General features: G+C 35.8%; 1 protein-coding gene across 1 annotated transcript in view; it reads left to right on the forward strand.

Moving 5' to 3' along the window:
* LOC125645578 (ankyrin repeat and KH domain-containing protein 1-like) overlaps nt 1–19,527 on the forward strand; it is a 29,021-nt gene that overhangs the window by 3,608 nt on the left and 5,886 nt on the right. The window contains exon 2 of the mRNA XM_056141802.1: nt 1,580–3,913. Within this exon, the coding sequence (XP_055997777.1) occupies nt 1,646–3,913 (2,268 nt within the window). The 5' untranslated portion in view covers nt 1,580–1,645. The remainder of the gene's footprint in view (nt 1–1,579; nt 3,914–19,527) is intronic.

The raw sequence follows: 19,527 nt of genomic DNA on the forward strand, positions 1-19,527 counted from the left end.
CTGTCATGATACATAATCTAGATCTTCTGTGAAACCTTTTTAAACAATTTAGACTGTAGATGTTCATGATTTAAAATGAAAACCAAAATTTGCAGAAAGTCGTGAATCAGTACCTTTAATATACATATACATAATGAAATACACGAAAATTTAAAGAAAACATATATTTAAAAAATATGTGTACTGCACCCCTCCTTTAGAAATAAGAATAATGTAAAACTTATACAGTACCAATTTTGATTAAGAAACATATCAATTATTTTAGTAATGTATCTTTCATTGACGCATCATGGTGTCAGGTCGTAATCCGAGAACGTAGCTAATCAAAGTTGCCAGATTATTGCATATACCACAATTATATTGATAATATATCTATAATTTTAGTTCCAAGTTCATTTATAAAAGTTTTAATTGTGATGTGCGTCTTTAGTTTCTTAAGATAGCGAATATATATTCTACAAGCAATGAAGTCGACCGCCATTAATATGCACATAATTTACTCCTAGACACTTAAGCACACATCTGATGTGTCCAGGGGTCCGTGTTTACCCAAATCTTACTTCTAGGTACTTAATCACACATCTGATGTGTCCAGGGGTCCGTGTCTAATCACACCTCTGATGTGTCCAGGGGTCCGTGTCTAATCACACCTCTGATGTGTCCAGGGGTCCGCGTCTAATCACACATCTGATGTGTCCAGGGATCCGTGTCTAATCACACCTCTGATGTGTCCAGGGGTCCATGTCTAATCACACCTCTGATGTGTCCAGGGGTACGTGTCTAATCACACCTCTGATGTGTCCAGGGGTCCGTGTCTAATCACACATCTGATGTGTCCAGGGGTCCGTGTCTAATCACACCTCTGATGTGTCCAGAGGTCCCTGTCTAATCACACCTCTGATGTGTCCAGGGGTCCGCGTCTAATTACACATCTGATGTGTCCAGGGGTCCGTGTCTAATCACACCTCTGATGTGTCCAGGGGTCCGTGTCTAATCACACATCTGATGTGTCCAGGGGTCCGTGTTTAATCACACATCTGATGTGTCCTGGGGTACGTGTCTAATCACACCTCTGATGTGTCCAGGGGTCTGTGTTTACCCAAGTGTTACTCCTAGGCACTTAAGCACACATCTGATGTGTCCAGGGGTCCGTGTTTACCCAACTCTTACTCCTAGGCACTTAAGCACACATCTGATGTGTCCAGGGGTCCGTATTTACCTGTTGATTTTGTATTCTTTATGAAACTGTTAAGATAACGAAGAGAGATCAATTTCATAACTCCTACATAACCTTTCCATAAAGAATACAAAATTAAGAATATGGCAAGCGCGGACCTCTGGACACACAAGAGGTAGGATCAGGAGCCTAGGATGAGTAAGCATCCCCTGTCGACTGATCACACCCGCCGTAATTCCTATATCTTGATCAGGTAAAGGGAGCAATTATCATATAAGTTTTGTAGCAGGTAATTCCATTGGCCGACAAATATTCATTAATAGCAAACTATGTAAACATATCACAAAATATATTCCTAATTAGATTTGTTTCCAGTCTGAAGACTTTCTTTAATGATTTCAGAACAATAGAGGATTGAACAACAGAAATCTGTGCCTATCATTTTGTCCTCATCAAATATTGGAATGTATGAGTAATGGTTGTATTGCTTATTTTGTCACACCGCCGACAAATAAAACGAGAATGACAGAGAAGCAAGATTTTACTCATCCATGTGATGAAAGTAGTAACGATAACGAAGGCGGGAGTAGGGAAGAAGATGAAAGTAGTAGCGGAAACGAAGGCAGGAGTAGGGAAGAAGATGAAAGTAGTAGCGGAAACGAAGGCAGGAGTAGGGAAAAAAATGAAAGTAGTAGCGGAAACGAAGGCAGGAGTAGGGAAGAAAATGAAAATAGTTACAAAAACAAAGATAGAGGTAAGGAAGAAAATGAAAGTAGTTACGAAAATGAAGGCCGGAGTAGAGAAGAAGATGAAAGTAGTAACGAAAACGAAGTTACAAGTAGAGGAAACAAAGGTAATAGAACTAAAGAGAACAATTATGTTAATAGCGATAGAGAGGATTCCTTTGATCTTGGCGAGGATCAGTATCCACTCCTAGCAAGACGGCTGTATAGAAAAATACAGAAAATGAAGCTTTATGATGTTTTCAGGGGTCCTGTTTTAAAAAATACCCAGGTGTGTAATGCTTTTATTGCCGAGTTGAAGACAAAACCGTACGCAGAATTGAAGTCTTTATTTTTGCACCAAAAGAAACGCATAGATAAGATAGTGAGTAAACATGAAAGCATATTGGAGGAGAGCGAGGATACAGATCAATGGGTTGATGAGAGAGAAATACAGAGGCTGCTTTTGGTTGAAAGAATGAATGAAACAAACGCATATGTTAGAGTGATTAGCTGGGTCATTTGTTATGGGCACAATGAGATCCTAAAGTTCGTTGCAGAACAAATTCGACAGCACCATGAAGGAGGTGAATTATTTATGATTACCAGAAATTCACAGCATGAACACACGGATAACAAAGGAGTAGAAATATCCGAAGCCACACATGCTGGATCAAATAACCAGTGCATCGATATTGATTCAGTTTCGGAGCAGATCAGATTATTTCTTCTGGGTTGTTATAGTGGTGATGTAGAAACACTCGAAATAATTCTATCTCATGTCAGCCTGCCATCAATTGATGGAACATATGAGAATAATGCAGACGATACTGATGTTTTGCCACTAAGATGTCCTCTAACAGTTGCATGTAGGCGTGGACATGCCGTGATGGCGCATAAGCTACTGAAGGCGGGTGCTAATGTCAATGTTCAAGATAGAAGCGGAGACACACCACTGTTAGCTGCATGTCGTAAAGGACATGTTGGTGTAGTAGAAGTTCTAGTGGAAGCAAGGGCTGATTTGAAGAAAAGTGATGAAAATGGATACACACCACTGCTAAATGCGTGTCGTGAAGGCCATGTCGATGTGGTAAAATACCTACTGAAAGCAGGGGCTGATATCACAGAACGTGATAAATTTGGGAACACACCGTTGGAAACTGCATGCTTTCATGGACATATAAATGTAGTGGCAGAGTTGGTAAAAGCGAAATATGATGTAAATCTTTGGGATGGATGGGGAAACACACCATTGACAAGTGCATGTCGTAAAGGACATGTCGGTGTGGTAGAATTGTTAGTGAAAGCAGGGGCTGACATCAACAAAATTGATAAATATGGACACACACCCCTGGTATCTGCATGCTTTTATGGATATGAAAGAGTGGTGGATGAGTTGGTTAAAGTGAAGGCTAATGTGAATCTTCAGGATGGAAAGGGAAACACACCATTGGTAAGTGCATGTCGTAAAGGACATGCAAGTGTGGTAGAATTGCTAGTGAAAGCAGGGGCTGACATCAACAAAAGTGGTAGCAATGGGCACACGCCCCTGGTATCTGCATGTTTTTATGGATATGAAAGAGTGGTGGATGAGTTGGTTAAAGCGAAGGCTAATGTGAATTTTTGGAATGGAAGGGGAAACACACCATTGGTCAGTGCATGTCATAATGGACATGCAAGTGTGGTAGAATTGCTAGTGAAAGAAGGGGCTTCTATCAACAAAAGAGATAAATGTGAGAGAATACCACTAGTAACTGCATGTCTTCATGGACATGTAAGTGTGGCGGATAAGCTAGTGGAATTAGGGGCTGATGTCAATCGAAAACATGGGACTGGATACACACCTTTGGGATATGCGAGTTTTAAAGGACATGTGGATATGGTGAAAATGTTATTGAAATATGGCGCCGATATAAATCAACGGGATACAAAAGGAAGAACAGCATTAGAAATTGCAAATAAAAATAAAAATAAGAGTGTGATAGAGGAGCTAGAGAAGGCTTTCATCAGTCATCAATCTCCTGAATAGAAGGACTCTACACTGCAGCTCCATGTAAGAGAACATATGATGCTCGTTTGAATTTTGTAGCATTGGAGATAGCATAACAATATTTATCACATGTTTACTCCTTTATCCAGTGGATATCACCCATTTCATCAATCTTAACCATTACTCTATGTTTTCCTACACCGCTTGTAGGTTAAGGCTCGGGGATAGAAAACACAACTCTTTGAAAATAAATCATGTCAAACCACGAACCAGGGGATATCCTGTATTCAATGACAGATACATTTGATTGAAACTTGTATTATCCAAACATATGCTACAAGCTCATATTATTTTTTTTTGAATTTTGTAACGTAACATCAGATACTTTTTCCAGGAGTGTGTTCTGCGAAAAATTATGACACCATAGTGAAGGAATCGGATGTCTGAATAGAATACCGGATTTTTACTGAGCCCGGAGATTACATTAACGGAATATGTTATGTAATCTGCGTCATTAACGATAATGGTTGTAAACATTCTGTTTTCTACCAAAAACATCAACGAATCTGTCATTTTAGAATTATCATATTACATAGAATGTATGACAACACGTTATTGGCTGTATTTCGGAAGATACATGTACAACAGACAGTAATTAGATTTTGTATGGGAAAGTATGACGACCGAGTTGTTTGGCTCGTAGACGGACAGAGCTTGCGATGTCCGTCCGCGACAAAAAAAAAGAAGGTCGTCATATTTTCCCATACAAAGTTTATAACCTTTTCATTATATACTTTCAATTTCATTTTAAAGTATTCCTTGTATAATGAAAGGATAATGAACAATTTTGAAGGATTTAGATCAACATAAAAGTTTATTGTTAAATAATGTTAAAAGTGAAGCAGATGAAATTCACATGACTGGTAAATGATTAGAAGCTAACCTTTTTGCACTTAAGACTTTTTGGAAGAGTTGTCTGCCCTTTGCAAAAATAAGAAAAATCTAATTTTCTAAAAATGTATGTGGTCAATGATTAATTTTATTTCATATTTTCATAAAAAGAAAGTGTATGTAACTTTCTACCAAGAGATTAGTATGAAAATATAATTTGTTTTTAAAATATTGTAATAAAACATGCTTTTCCCATATACTTCAATGTTAAATTCTAGGTGAAATAAATCAAACAGTAAACAAAATTTTGAAAATTCCTATGGTGGATTATTTTTATTTGATGAACCCTTCAAAATGATACCATGATTACAAATATTCCACCATCCATTTATTAGATATGAAATATCGTCATTATACATTGAATACCTTAAATTCTTTTTATTTGTTTAACTGAGATGAAAAACACGAAACATTTGAAAATTAACGGCGTAGTAATTTGTAGTTCCAGCTGTGTATCTATTGTGACGTAACGTTTGCGGACCGGAATGTTTTTGAGCATATATCGTGCGATATATGTGTGCAAACTTTTAAAGAAAAAAGAGGAGATGAAATTGAAAGCATATAATGACGTTGTATATTGGCTGATAATATCGATATATCAGATTAGTCCAGTCATTCTACGCCAGATTGTGCTGAACCTAGAACTAATTGCAACAGAAATGTTTTATGTTCTTTGGATAGCGTACAGTGTCATTAATGCTATATTAAAAATCGCCATCAATTGAAATTTGCATTATATAGATTTTGGGGGTAAAAATCACGGATTTTGAAGAAAAATCGCAAAAAACTGGAAATCATAGTTACAAATCTTTAGTCTGAAAAATAGGCCATTTTAGTTATTTGAAATGATTTGAAAACTAAATACTGCATCATAAGGAACAAAAATTTAATTTGTAGTACCATACATACGTATTTTATGAGACAAAAACGTCGTTTTTGGTGAAAATTAGGCAAAAATGTGATTTCTAACATCTAAGATTGATAATTAACTCTCATAAACATGACAAAGCAAGTTCTATTTTGTAAGCCTCTTAGATGCAAGGTGAAGATAACGAACAGTGATCAATCTCATAACTCCTACAAGCAATACAAAATAGATAGTTGGGCAAACACGGACCCCTGGACACACCAGAGGTGGGATCAGGTGCCTAGGAGGAGTAAGCATCCCCTGTTAACGTTTAACAAAGTTATCATAATGTTTTGATTCACAGCTATCTTTTTTTTTTTCGTCTTTATTCCTATATCTTACTGTTTTTAATATTATGAATCCTCGGAATCGGAATCTTCATTTGGGCTAAAACCGTTCACGCAAGTTGTGCCTCGACACTCGGTACATGCTATTGAGCATTCTAGTCCATGTTTTCTGCAGTTGCAACGTTTGGTATCACAAACTGATTTTGCATCTACAATAAATAGTTTTTAAGAGTTCGTCGGGTGCAGGAAGCATGGTTGATCGTACAGGTAAGCACATATTCCCTTCAATGGTCCACCCAAAGTCCGTCAAATTCATGTTTTCGTCATTACCAGTCCATTGATTTACTTGATAGAATGCTCTTAGAGAATCATATTTTGTTGCATTTGACGTTGGTGGAAGAGTGTGCACTTCAACCGATGTTGTGTATGTAATTCCTTGGGCTATTTATCCTTGAAATTACTTTAAATTGAATATACAACACAATTTTCCCTCTCCACCGCACTGATCTATAGGTTAGAACGTTCGAATCCCGGGCGTAACAGAATTAAGTCGTTGAAATAGGTAGTGACAGCTCCATTGCCAAACGCTTGGCATCAGGTGTGAATGTCACGGGTCCTCGGAGATGACCTTAAAAACGGATGTTCCGTGTCACAGTAGGTGTGGCACGCTAAACAACCCTCACTGCTCAATGGCCATAATAACCGAGCAAAGGTCTAAAGTTGAAGCCCTTCATCGGTCTTGGTGACGTCTCCATATGGGTGAAAAATTCTCCCGAGAGACGTTAAACAAGAAACAATCAATCAAAATTCTCTCATCTCTCTCTCTCTCTCTCTCTCTCTCTCTCTCTCTCTCTCTCTCTCTCTCTGAAAAAGTTATTGTTATGCGGATTGCTACTCTAAAAGTTTATTTAATGGCGCAGTAAAGCATCTCATATAATTATAAAGTATGATCTCTCGCCATAAAAAGAGTGATACAATGTGTAAATTATCTTATATGATATTTTTGTTATGAAATTATATATCATATGAGATACTTTAACGAGCCAGATAACATTTTGGTGTAGTGATCCACCTTAAGGTATTACCTGTAAAGCTAAATTCTCAACAAACAGAAGCACCACAACATAATTATATGATAAATTTTATTTATACATGTGTATAGTATACATACCTTTTGTTACAGAATATAAATTGTAATTTGCATAATGTCCTGAAATTCTTGTCGGATGCCCACGGCTGATCTCGTCTTTTACTCATCTGATGAGTAGAAGACGAGATCAGCCGTGGGTATCCGACAATGTGAATACAGGGGCGTAGCTAGAACGAAATGATGTGCGTGCCAAAGGAGGCAGGAAGTCTGGAGGGTCATCTTAACCCCCCCCCCCCCCTGCCTCTCGTGGGCCATGGACGAAACCATAGTAGGATCACAGGTGTAAAGTTCCAGATGCTATTGGGGTTTAACATTTTCTGTTATCAAAATATGTATATAAAGTGAACAACGCCCGAGTTTGAAATCGCTTAACCCAATTTCTAAGTTTTACTTTCTTGCTAAACAAGCGTTCGGTAGATTTTCTCTCTCAAAATTGCAACAAATAATTTATTGAATATTAAACAAAATAATATATGAATGTTTTGACATTCATTAAGAAGTATTTTCTCGAATAAAATGGAAAAAACGTAAATAACGAAATTTCTCGGTACCTCTTTGTTAAACACGCGTTCCTTAGATTTATTTTTCGTCTGTATCCCCCTTCTGTCGGATTTCAATTTATTTTGGTACGGAATACTTTTGATTATGATCGTTGAAGTTAAACTAGAATATCCTTGACTAAATATCATTTGAAATACGCCCAATATTGGTTAAAGACGGATAGATAACAGTTTTATAATACTCTAGTGCATTATTGGTAAGTAGCGTCTGTTATGTATGGATTTCGTGTTTATTTTATGTAAATAAAAGTTTATCTGTGCTGAATTATGAGGTATATCGACTAAGATATGAACTATTTGTACATTTGTATATAAAACTTACCAAAAAATTCATTTTCGACTGTTTTTAAACCATGATTTCCATTGTCTTGCTATCTCCGGGGAAAAAATTATAAAATTCGGAACTGGTTATGGCGGCCCAATGGCGTTATTTTCATTTAACAAAATTAGCAACATTTAAAAATTGTTATAATTTTACTTAGACAAAATATTTATGTGGTTATTTTTTATGGGGTGTTCTAGGGATATAGTTCAAAGTTTTTACGCATTTATTTTTTCTGTAGCATTTGTTCTGGGTCAATTAGTATTATGACTGGACTAGATAGATGTATCAAAGCGTTGTGGTGGGGAAAGAGTTTTCTTGAACTGAATCCCCTTTCCTGATATTCTTCTGTTACTCGGGAATTTCAATGTCAATTTCAATTATCATAAAATGCAAGAAAATATAAATCAAACCTGATTTTGTCACAACAGGTAGTGCCCAACATGTTTAATACAAGAACTAAGTTGAGCAATCTGTTAATATCAAAATTTGACATGTTATATTATATAATATAACATAAGGTATGATATAAGGTATTTTATATATATATATATATATATATGTATATATATATATATATATATATATATATATATATATATATATATATATATATATTCCATATGCTTGTTCATTTTGTATATACTTTATGGAAACATACCAAGCTATGCCCAGTACATTAATCTGTACCTGTATTTTTTATGTTGGTGTTGTTATATTGCAATATAATTGTATTTTCAGCCATTTTGTATCAGCCATTTTCAACATATACCGTGTATCGTCATGTTTGAGCCTTACTTTGATTCATGTATAAGTCTATGTTGTTTTATTATCATACAGAGTTCCTCCCCTTGGGCCTTACTTAGCTTCATGTATAAGTCTATGTTGTTTTATTATCATACAGAGTTCCTCCCATTGGGCCTTACCTCGATTCATGTATAAGCCTATGTGGTTTTATTACCGTATAGTGGAGTCTTTTTCCGCGGGGTGATAAGTTTGGCTTATTTCAGCGGTTACTTAGCTTTCCGCTAAAATTTCATTCGCCAGATATGCACCTAAATGCACCTTTAATATATTCTTCCTCGTCCGTCAATATTCATTCCCCTAAAATTATTAGCATACCTTTGAGCAATACGGTATCATACAGAGTTCCTCCACTTCACCCTTACTTAGATTCATGTATAAGTCTATGTGGTTTTATTGTCATACAGAGTTCCTCCCCTTGAACCTTACTTAGGTTCATTTATTTAAATCTATGTGGTTTTGTTCTTCCCCAAATATAGTTTGTAATCTTTTCACATCTAGAATCATTTTATTTTATTTTTTAATTAATTTATTTATTTATCTATTTATTTTGCAAACTGAGGTGGATTTAAGAGGGGACGCAGCCGGCACACCCCCACCCCCTCCTCTAAAATTTTCAAATTTAAGGTAAATCGTCCTATCTTGTTTAGAAACTGTTCTCTACGATAAAAGAAGCAGTAATTTCTTCCACTGCCGGAGAAATAAATGACAAAATCTTTTAATTTCTTAAATTACTTTATTAGGGGAACTTAATTTTTTCCAAAAACTCTTAAAATTTGCGCCATTTTATCAATTTCACCTTATTAAAAATGATAGAAAATAGTACAAATAACTTAATAGGAGACATATTTCAAGCCCTATAAAATCTGTAAAATTTAAGAGCTTCCGGGGGCTTCTTTTCCTGGGCCCCAGCTAGGGCTTACCCTGGATCCACTGGGACCTCAGGAGCTCCTAAACCCCCTGTTTCATAAAGTGCCCCCCGTAACCGCAATTCCTGGATCCGCCCCTGGCAATTGTAGCAAACATTGTATAATTGTTTATGATATTGATGGTGGAAACATGTTACACAGCTGATATGATGGATTACTGATATTCAATTATTATACATGATTATCAATCTTCATATATGTGGCAACAACATGACTGTGTGTATTATGTATTACAGAAATAAAATGTTTATGTATGGGTTGATCGTGTTCATAGTTTATTTTCAAAACCACTATCCATTTTCATTTTCAATTCTTCCTGTCACTGTACACGATGATGAGTCAGCGGGTTATAATACAATGCTGAAAGGGGAAGATAACGAACAGATGATTAATCTCATAAATCCTATAATAAATACAACAATAATAGTAGGGCACACACTGACCCTTGGAAACATTAGAGGTAGGATCTAATGCGATTCTAATGGAAATATAAGCCATTTCAGATATTGGATGGACATTCACGCTGATATTGAGAAATAAAGATAGATAGAGAGATAATGTATTATAATAGTGCTATTCAAAGATATGTAAGCTTGGTATATTCAAAAATTGCATCATTGTAGATAATGAAAAAGAAGACTACGATGCCCTGGATTTCCTTCCATGGGCGATTAGCCTCGTATTGAATTCCGTGCGTGTGATTTTCTTTATTTATTTTGTATGTGTGATACCGGTATATCCAGGGCTCTGTGTTTGCCCTACTCTTACATTTGTATGTGTGATACCGGTATATCCAGGTCTCCGTGTTTGCTCTACTCTTACTTTTGTATGTGTGATATCGGTATATCCAGGGCTCAGTGTTTGCCCTACTCTTACTTTTGTATGTGTGATACCGGTATATCCAGGGCTCTGTGTTTGCCCTACTCTTACTTTTGTATGTGTGATATCGGTATATCCAGGGCTCCGTGTTTGCCCTACTCTTACTTTTGTATGTGTGATACCGGTATATCCAGGGCTCTGTGTTTGCCCTACTCTTACTTTTGTATGTGTGATACCGGTATATCCAGGTCTCCGTGTTTGCTCTACTCTTACTTTTGTATCTGCGATTCCGGTATATCCAGGTCTCCGTGTTTGCCCTACTCTTACTTTTGTGTGATACCGGTATATCCAGGGCTCCGTGTTTGCCCTACTCTTACTTTTGTGTGATACCGGTATATCCAGGTCTCCGTGTTTGCTCTACTCTTACTTTTGTATGTGTGATATCGGTATATCCAGGGCTCCGTGTTTGCCCTACTCTTACTTTTGTATGTGTGATACCGGTATATCCAGGGCTCTGTGTTTGCCCTACTCTTACTTTTGTATGTGTGATATCGGTATATCCAGGGCTCCGTGTTTGCCCTACTCTTACTTTTGTATGTGTGATACCGGTATATCCAGGGCTCTGTGTTTGCCCTACTCTTACTTTTGTATGTGTGATATCGGTATATCCAGGGCTCCGTGTTTGCCCTACTCTTACTTTTGTATGTGTGATACCGGTATATCCAGGGCTCCGTGTTTGCCCTACTCTTACTTTTGTATGTGTGATACCGGTATATCCAGGGCTCCGTGTTTGCCCTACTCTTACTTTTGTATGTGTGATATCGGTATATCCAGGTCTCCGTGTTTGCCCTACTCTTACTTTTGTATGTGTGATATCGGTATATCCAGGGCTCCGTGTTTGCCCTACTCTTACTTTTGTATGTGTGATACCGGTATATCCAGGGCTCCGTGTTTGCCCTACTCTTACTTTTGTATTCCTTATAGAATTTGTGTGATACATCACCGTTCGTGATCTTTACTTTTTACATACTGATGAATGAGTTTGTCAATCATATAGGATGTATCAGTGAGTGTTTTACAGGGGACAATGACAGACGTTAACAGAAAAATGAATCGCTGACAACAGTTCGTTATCTTCATCATTTCTATTATTGTAGAGGACACGGAGTGTATGCTCTGACGATTTGCGCATACAAACCTGAAAATCTTACCCTTTCACCCTATTTTGGGAATAGACTGCGGTCAAATTTTCAAATAGATCTGGTCTCCAAGACCTTGATATTCAGTCAATAAAATTCAGGTATGATTAAGTCTACATGTATAAATTTTAAATTATCAATAAATCATTACCTTCATTTGAATCAAAGTCTAGGGACGACAACGGAGATTTTTGATTGTCTGATTGATAAGAATTTGAAAGAAAATGAAATTATATACTTTTACCCCTTTTAATAGGATTCATATCTTAGCGACTTTCACGATAAGGCAAGAGTGCCAATTTAACGCTGAGCTGTATATCATTACCATACATAGGATAAGTGCTAAATACATAAAATCAGTGCTAAATATATGAAATTAGTGCTAAATATCTAGAATTAGTGCTAGATACATAGACTTAATGTTAAACAAGAGGCCCAAGGGCCTAGAATCGCTCTTCTGATAAATTGTACAACCCCACCATTTCTATTCTTAGCTTCTTAGTATTCTAAATCTTTAGTTAAATCCTAAGAATTCAAAAAAAGTAGGTCAATGTGACTTACTTTTTGGTTTACACATTTTGAGAACCCAAGAAATATCAACTGACAAAGTTTGATGATTTTAAGCCAATTAGTATCTGAATATTGAAATATAGCTGTCAAATTCCAATCGTAGGTCATGGTGACCTACTTTTTGGTCAGCGAACTCCGAACATGCAAGACCCATCAACTGACAAAGTTTGATGACTGTAGGTCAAATAGTATCTGAAATATATCAATATAGCCGTCAAATTCCAAAAGTAGGTCAAGGTGACCTACTTTTTCGTCAACACCCTTCAAACATGCAAGACCCAACAACTGACAAAGTTTGATAACTGTAGGTCAAATAGTATCTGAATTATATAAATATAGCCGTCCAATTCCAAAAGTAGGTCAAGGTGACCTACTTTTTGGTCGACACCCTTCGAACATGCAAGACCCATCAACTGACAAAGTTTGATGACTATAGGTCAAATAGTATCTGAAATATATAAATATAGCATTAAAATTCCAAAAGTAGGTCAAGGTGACCTACTTTTTGGTCGACACATTCCGTAGAGTCAAGATGCATCAACTGTCAAAGTTTGATGATTGTAGGTCAATTAGTGACTGAAATATATAAATATAACTGTCAAATGCCAAAAGTAGGTCACAATGACCTACTTTTTGGTCGATACACTCTGAAGACTCAAGATGCATCAACTGACAAAGTTTGATGATTGTAGGTAAAATAGTGTCTGAAATATAGTAATTTAGCTGTTAAATACCAAAAGTAGGTCACGGTGACCTACTTTTTGGTCGACACATTCCGTAGACTCAAGATGCATCAACTGTCAAAGTTTGATGATTGTAGGTCAATTAGTGACTGAAATATATAAATATAACTGTCAAATGCCAAAAGTAGGTCACAGTGACCTACTTTTTGGTCGATACACTCCGAAGACTCAAGATGCATCAACTGACAAAGTTTGATGATTGTAGGTCAAATAGTGTCTGAAATATAGTAATTTAGCTGTCAAATACCAAAAGTAGGTCACGGTGACCTACTTTTTGGTCGACACAAGCCGAAGACTGAAGACGCATCAACTGACAAAGTTTGATGATCCTAGGTTTTACAGTACCCAAAATATGCATCTAAAATTGAAAATGTGAAATTTGAATATCTGCAAAATTCAAAAAGTAGGTCACTGTGACCTACTTTTTTATAGATATGTTTCAAGGCCTCAAGATGCATCAACTTACAAGATTTGATGATTCTAAACCTCTCGATATTTGAAATAACAACTTAAAATATGTCTATAAATGAAAAGCCATAAAATTCATAAAGTAGGTCAAGGTGACCTATTTTTCAGTTGACGCATTTCAAGGTCCCATGATCCACCAACTGACAAGTTTTGATGATCATAGGCTTCAAAGTGTCCAAGATATGCATCAAAATTAATTTTAAAATAAATACCTGCAAAATTCAAAAAGTAGGTCACCGTGACGTACTTTTGAGACATCTTGACACAAGGTCCTAAGATGCATCAACTGTCAAAATTTGATGATCCTAGTCCTTATAATGACTAAAATATCAAAGATTTAAGGAAATATAAATTTAGGTCAACTTTGAAGTGACCTTGAGACCCCGCCCTTTGCCCCAGGGTAATGCCTTGAACAATTTTTAATCTACAACATATCCTCATCCTTATGTGTAAGTTTGGTGATAATCTGCCCAGTGGTTCTTGAGAAGAAGATTTTTTAGCAACCACTACTTTTGTTTGTATTTTCCTGATTATCTCCACTTGTTAAAGGGTCACATCCCTCTATTTAGTATGTATGAAAGCCCTTGGGCCAATGATACCCTGTAACAAATTTGAAAAAAATTGGCCAAGGGGTTCTTGAGTTATAGCCCTTTTTCTAAAAAGTTTACGCACACCGCACAAATGGCCATAGCATTAGCTCTTTGAGCCTTCGGCTCACAAGAGCTAAAAACACAGAGAATTAGTGATAGATACATAGAATAAGTGCTAAATACATAGAATTAGTGTTAAATATATAGAATTAGTGCTAAATATATAGATTAGTGTTAAATATATAGAATTAGTGTTAAATACATAGAATTAGTGTTAAATATATAGAATTAGTGTTAAATATATAGAATTAGTGCTAAATATATAGAATTAGTGTTAAATACATAGAATTAGTGTTAAATATATAGAATCAGCAAACCATCTCTTGCATTGCATTCTAAAATGGTAGACGTCATTACATGTATTGATAAAGAAAATACAAAATGATTTATATCTACTCTGACTGCATGGTACATATTTTGACATAAATGAACTTCTTTATCTAAAACTTGATACAAGTAAAGTTTATAAAGGACACAAGGAGTTTAATATCGCTATGAAGCTTATGCAGTATTTATATTTCATTCATAAAATGTTACTAGAAGGTTATAATGAAGACTAAGTCGTATTTATATTTCATTCATAGAATGTTACTACAAAGTTATAATGAGGACTAAGTTGTACTTATATTTCATTCATAGAATGTTACTACAAAGTTAGAATAAGCATGGATACATCCTTTGAATACGACTATATACAATGTATATGATAATAATAATATTATTAATAATGAGAAATTCTTTGTTTAGGCAGGATATCACAATTAGTATCAAATGACTAGTTTACATTCTGGTCCTGTATAATACATATTCACAGACAGATAAATGAGAGAACAGAAAAATAAATACCATAATATCAAATATATACATAAAATATATACACGATATCACCAGGAGAAAATAAACCTATATATATATATATATATCCAAATTGTGTTTTTAAAAAAATCACAGTGTCCGGTATAAAATATTAAAAGAAATAGAATAAACAGTACACAAAGTTAAAAATTTAACGCAAGCGCTTTCATTTTATACGCCTTTATATTTTATTTTATTTTGTATTTTATATTTTATACTCCTGAGGATTATAAAATGAAAGCGCTTGCGTTAAATTTTTAACTTTGTGTACTGTTTATTCTATGTCTTTTAATATATATATATATATATATATATATATATATATATTGTCACTGTTTTTAGTTAACATTCTGTAAATATGCTGATTTAAAAGATGCAATAGAACCACAGCTTCTGACAGACTCAGGCAACTGGATCCATAAAATTGTGGAGGATACCTTAAAAGACCGATTATAATATTCAGTTCGAACTTTGGGTAAATATAAAATACCATTATCGCTACTTCTTGTTGTTCTGGAACTAACTTGCCTGAAAAGACTAAATATATTCCTGTATTCTTGTGTCATATTTTTCAGAACCTTCAAAACAAGCACTAGCTTTCTGTACATAAAATAATTATGAACAGGCATCCATTTGAGAACACTAAAAATATTAAACGAAGAAATTTGATTTACTTCTACATTCAATATAATTCTGGCTGCCCTTTACTGTAATTTACAACGTCTGTCAGTATTTTATTGAAAGTAGACATTAACGGCAAACTAACAACTCAACTGTATGACAAACGGGATGATTTCAGCTTCTCCATCGTCAACTTCCCACATTTATGTAGCAATATTCTATTATCACCTGCATATGGTGTTTATATATCTCAACTGATTCGATATGCAAGAGCTTGTTCTGGGTATAGTCAGTTTTTAAATCGAGGTAAGCTACTGACAAACAAGTTGATGGTACAGGGATTTCAACAGTCTCGATTGAAGTCAGCATTTCGCAAATTCTATGGTCGTTCTAACGATCTAGTTCGTCAATACAATCTCGCATTGGGTCAAATGCTGTCTGACGTGTTTCATACCGATTGTTAAGCCGTTCTTGGCACACTGATTTTGACTGCAGATAACTCCGTTTACCTGATCAGGATATGGGGCTCACGGCGGGTGTGACCGGTCAACAGGGGATGCTTACTCCTCCTAGGCACCTGATCCCACCTCTGGTGTGTCCAGGGGTCCGTCTTTGCCAACTATCTATTTTGTATTGCTTGTAGGAGTTATGAGATTGATCACTGTTCGTTATCTTCACCTTGCATGTAGTAAATGTAAATGTACATGTATTATATACTGTAGGTACACACACATGTAATTGTTCAGTATGTAATGCTGATTTTCCATAAAGGGGACCCTAGGCCTCCGAAATTGTCATTATGTGATTGCAAATGGGCACTTAAGTTCATTTAAGAATATCGGGTGGTGCTGGCAATGGCCTAGCTCGTGCCTTGGAGATGCACTTAAATCCTCCATAGTTGTTGCGACCTTCCCCTGTTTCGATTTTGTATGTTTTATCCAATTACTGGTGCATTTTACACGAATTTTACTTGCCTTCTTACATCTGAAAATGTTCAATACAATAGCATTGATGGCAGTAGCCCTGCATCGATATGTAAACAGTTTATCTTCGCAGTTTGAATCCGTTTACAACACAATATATTACGAAATACATATTGACATTGTTCTAATCTTTAACTTTTATACCTGCGCATGAATAGCTGATGTCACATGCATGATGACATCTATATTGTCCCATTATGGTCATACTGGCGTGAGACATCCACGGGATGATGACTGCACAACACCATCATCCCCATGTTCAAGGCATATCTTTAAAATAGATCAAAATTAAACAATCGTACCGCACGATGGAATCTGTGATGTAACTGATAGCGATTGGAAATGATAGCGATAGGTACTTTCAATGCGCTTTGTTTATTAGTAAAGATAGTGTCGTTTTCACACACCCCATATGCCCCTATAAACAAAAAGCATGGTTTATGCATAAACCGTTTTTATTTTTAATTCATCGACGCTTGTACACTGGAGATCATTACACAGAATTGGTCAGACACGAAGCAAAGAACCCCTAATTCCCATGTTTATCTTGTTAAACCCTATACATACATGTAACAGACACCAGTCGACAGGAGATACTTACTCCCACTAAGCACATAGTGTCACCTCTGATATATCCAGGGGTCTTTGTTTGCCCAACTTTCTATTTTGTATTATAAGACTTATGAGTTTGATCACCGTTATTTATTTTTAACTTTCATTGATAACACTATATCTATGTATATCACGCTCTCCAAAGTCCAGTCTGTGTACCCGGAACTAAAAACACACCTCGCTATATGACGAGATTTACATACCCTATTGCCTCAGACCATAGATTACTCTCGTGCTTAAAACACTCACAATCAATAAGCATCAGAGGATAGATTTTGGGAATTTCATAATAAAAATTGGGGAATGTTTGAAAAGATGAAGAGTGAATGATCAGCGAAGGTAAATGGAATTTTGTAGAACACGTACTAATGCCAGTTTGGTTATACACATACTTTGAATAATTAAGACGCATGGAGTTGAAGAGAAAATATTCTGCTTTTCATAGAATACCCGTTTCATAATTTTTCTTCGGCAAAACGTACTTGCTAATATAAAGGTATCCGGCGCTATTGACAGGGGATGGAAGTTAATAACGGTATTACGTTCACTTTCTCATCACACAATTCCGACAAGTGAGCTATAAAATGTTCATTGATTGATTGATTGATTGTATATTGTTTAACGTCACTCTGGAGAATATTTCACTCACATAGAGACGTGATATAAAGTTCATATATAGATATTATCTAAAAAGACACGTGTGGCTAATGAATTACACATATCAACTTTATGACAAAGGGATGACCCCAGCTTCTCCATGGTCAACTTCTCATATCTGTGTAGCAATATCCCGTGTTTCTACATATGGTATTTATCCCTCTCAACTGATTCGATACGCAAGAGCTTGTATGGTCAGTTTTTAAAGGGTTTTTGCCACGATTTTTATTGTTTGTAAAGTTATATGAAAATGTGGTGTTTTGAATCGTGCTATTATTATTTTTTCGATATAAAGCGTGCTTTAGTGATTATTTTGTATCGAAAGTGCAAAAAGCCAGATATGCATATTCTCGTTAGAGATTTTCACGCCATTAATATGTGACGTCATACGTGTCAATCGCGGTGAAGGGAGCAAGCATGAAAACATTAAACAAGTTGCGAACAGCACATACAGCAGGCTATTGATACAAAATGGAAAGATTCAACAGTTACAAGTCCCATTATATTGTAATGTACAGTATATAGCTGTAATAATCAGCACAAAAAGACGAGTTTTTTTTACTTTTACCAAAGAGGCAAGTCGGAGAAATTTTATGAGCTTAGAACTAGAAATACTTCAAACCAATGGAAAACCATCTTCAATAACGAACTTACATATTGCATTCTAAACCATTTAATTCATGATATCGACATTTCTGTTTTCAAATTAATAGGCTAGTTGTCCTTCAGACTGGACATAATCAGAGACTGCCTTCAGTTTGAGAACTCTTATACAAGTCGCCACGGGTCTGACAACCACAGAAATTTCTGTGTAGCATACACTTTATATATATATATATATATATATATATATATATATATATATATGCACCTCTGATTTCATATGCAACGATATATTGCCCCCCCCCCCCGCTTGAAGTTTTGAGTATTGACACCATGTACGAAATGACTACACGGCCTATCAGACTATCCCTACACTTCCCCCCCCCCCCACCCTCCCGATTAGAATAGTAAATAGTAAGAAAATGAAAAAGTCGAAAAAATGCCAATTAATAATCGTCAAAAATGCTGAAACACGGCGGCTTTATATTTAAAAAAAAAAAAAAAGACGGTGCGTGCCAACGTAGTGAGAAAAAAAAAACAATATAATGAATGACAGCCCCCCCCCCTATTTTATTTTAAAGTAATGAGAGGGGCGATTATAAGGTAAAGGTTACGACTATTGGCCCCATGTCTCCCTCTCCCCCCCCTCTCTCTCTCTCTCTCCCGCCTTCTTAAACACACATTAATTATCCATTCTGTATAATTTATGACTTTCAAGTAAAATCTATTCACACACACATACATAGCTGCTGCAGCACATTGACACGTATGACGTCATGACGTATCACGTGACTAGATAGCTCATTAATGACGATTTGAGAAGCGGAAGCTTTGAATATATGGAGATAAAATTCATGTTTGTATCAATTATAGGGAGTAATGAAACAATATAACAGTAGAAACGTGCTTTATTAAGGTTACTCCTTCTGATTTTAATTACATTAAAAA

The sequence above is a fragment of the Ostrea edulis genome, chromosome 6 (assembly GCF_947568905.1).
Source record: "Ostrea edulis chromosome 6, xbOstEdul1.1, whole genome shotgun sequence".
NCBI classification, from domain to species: Eukaryota; Metazoa; Mollusca; class Bivalvia; order Ostreida; family Ostreidae; genus Ostrea; species Ostrea edulis.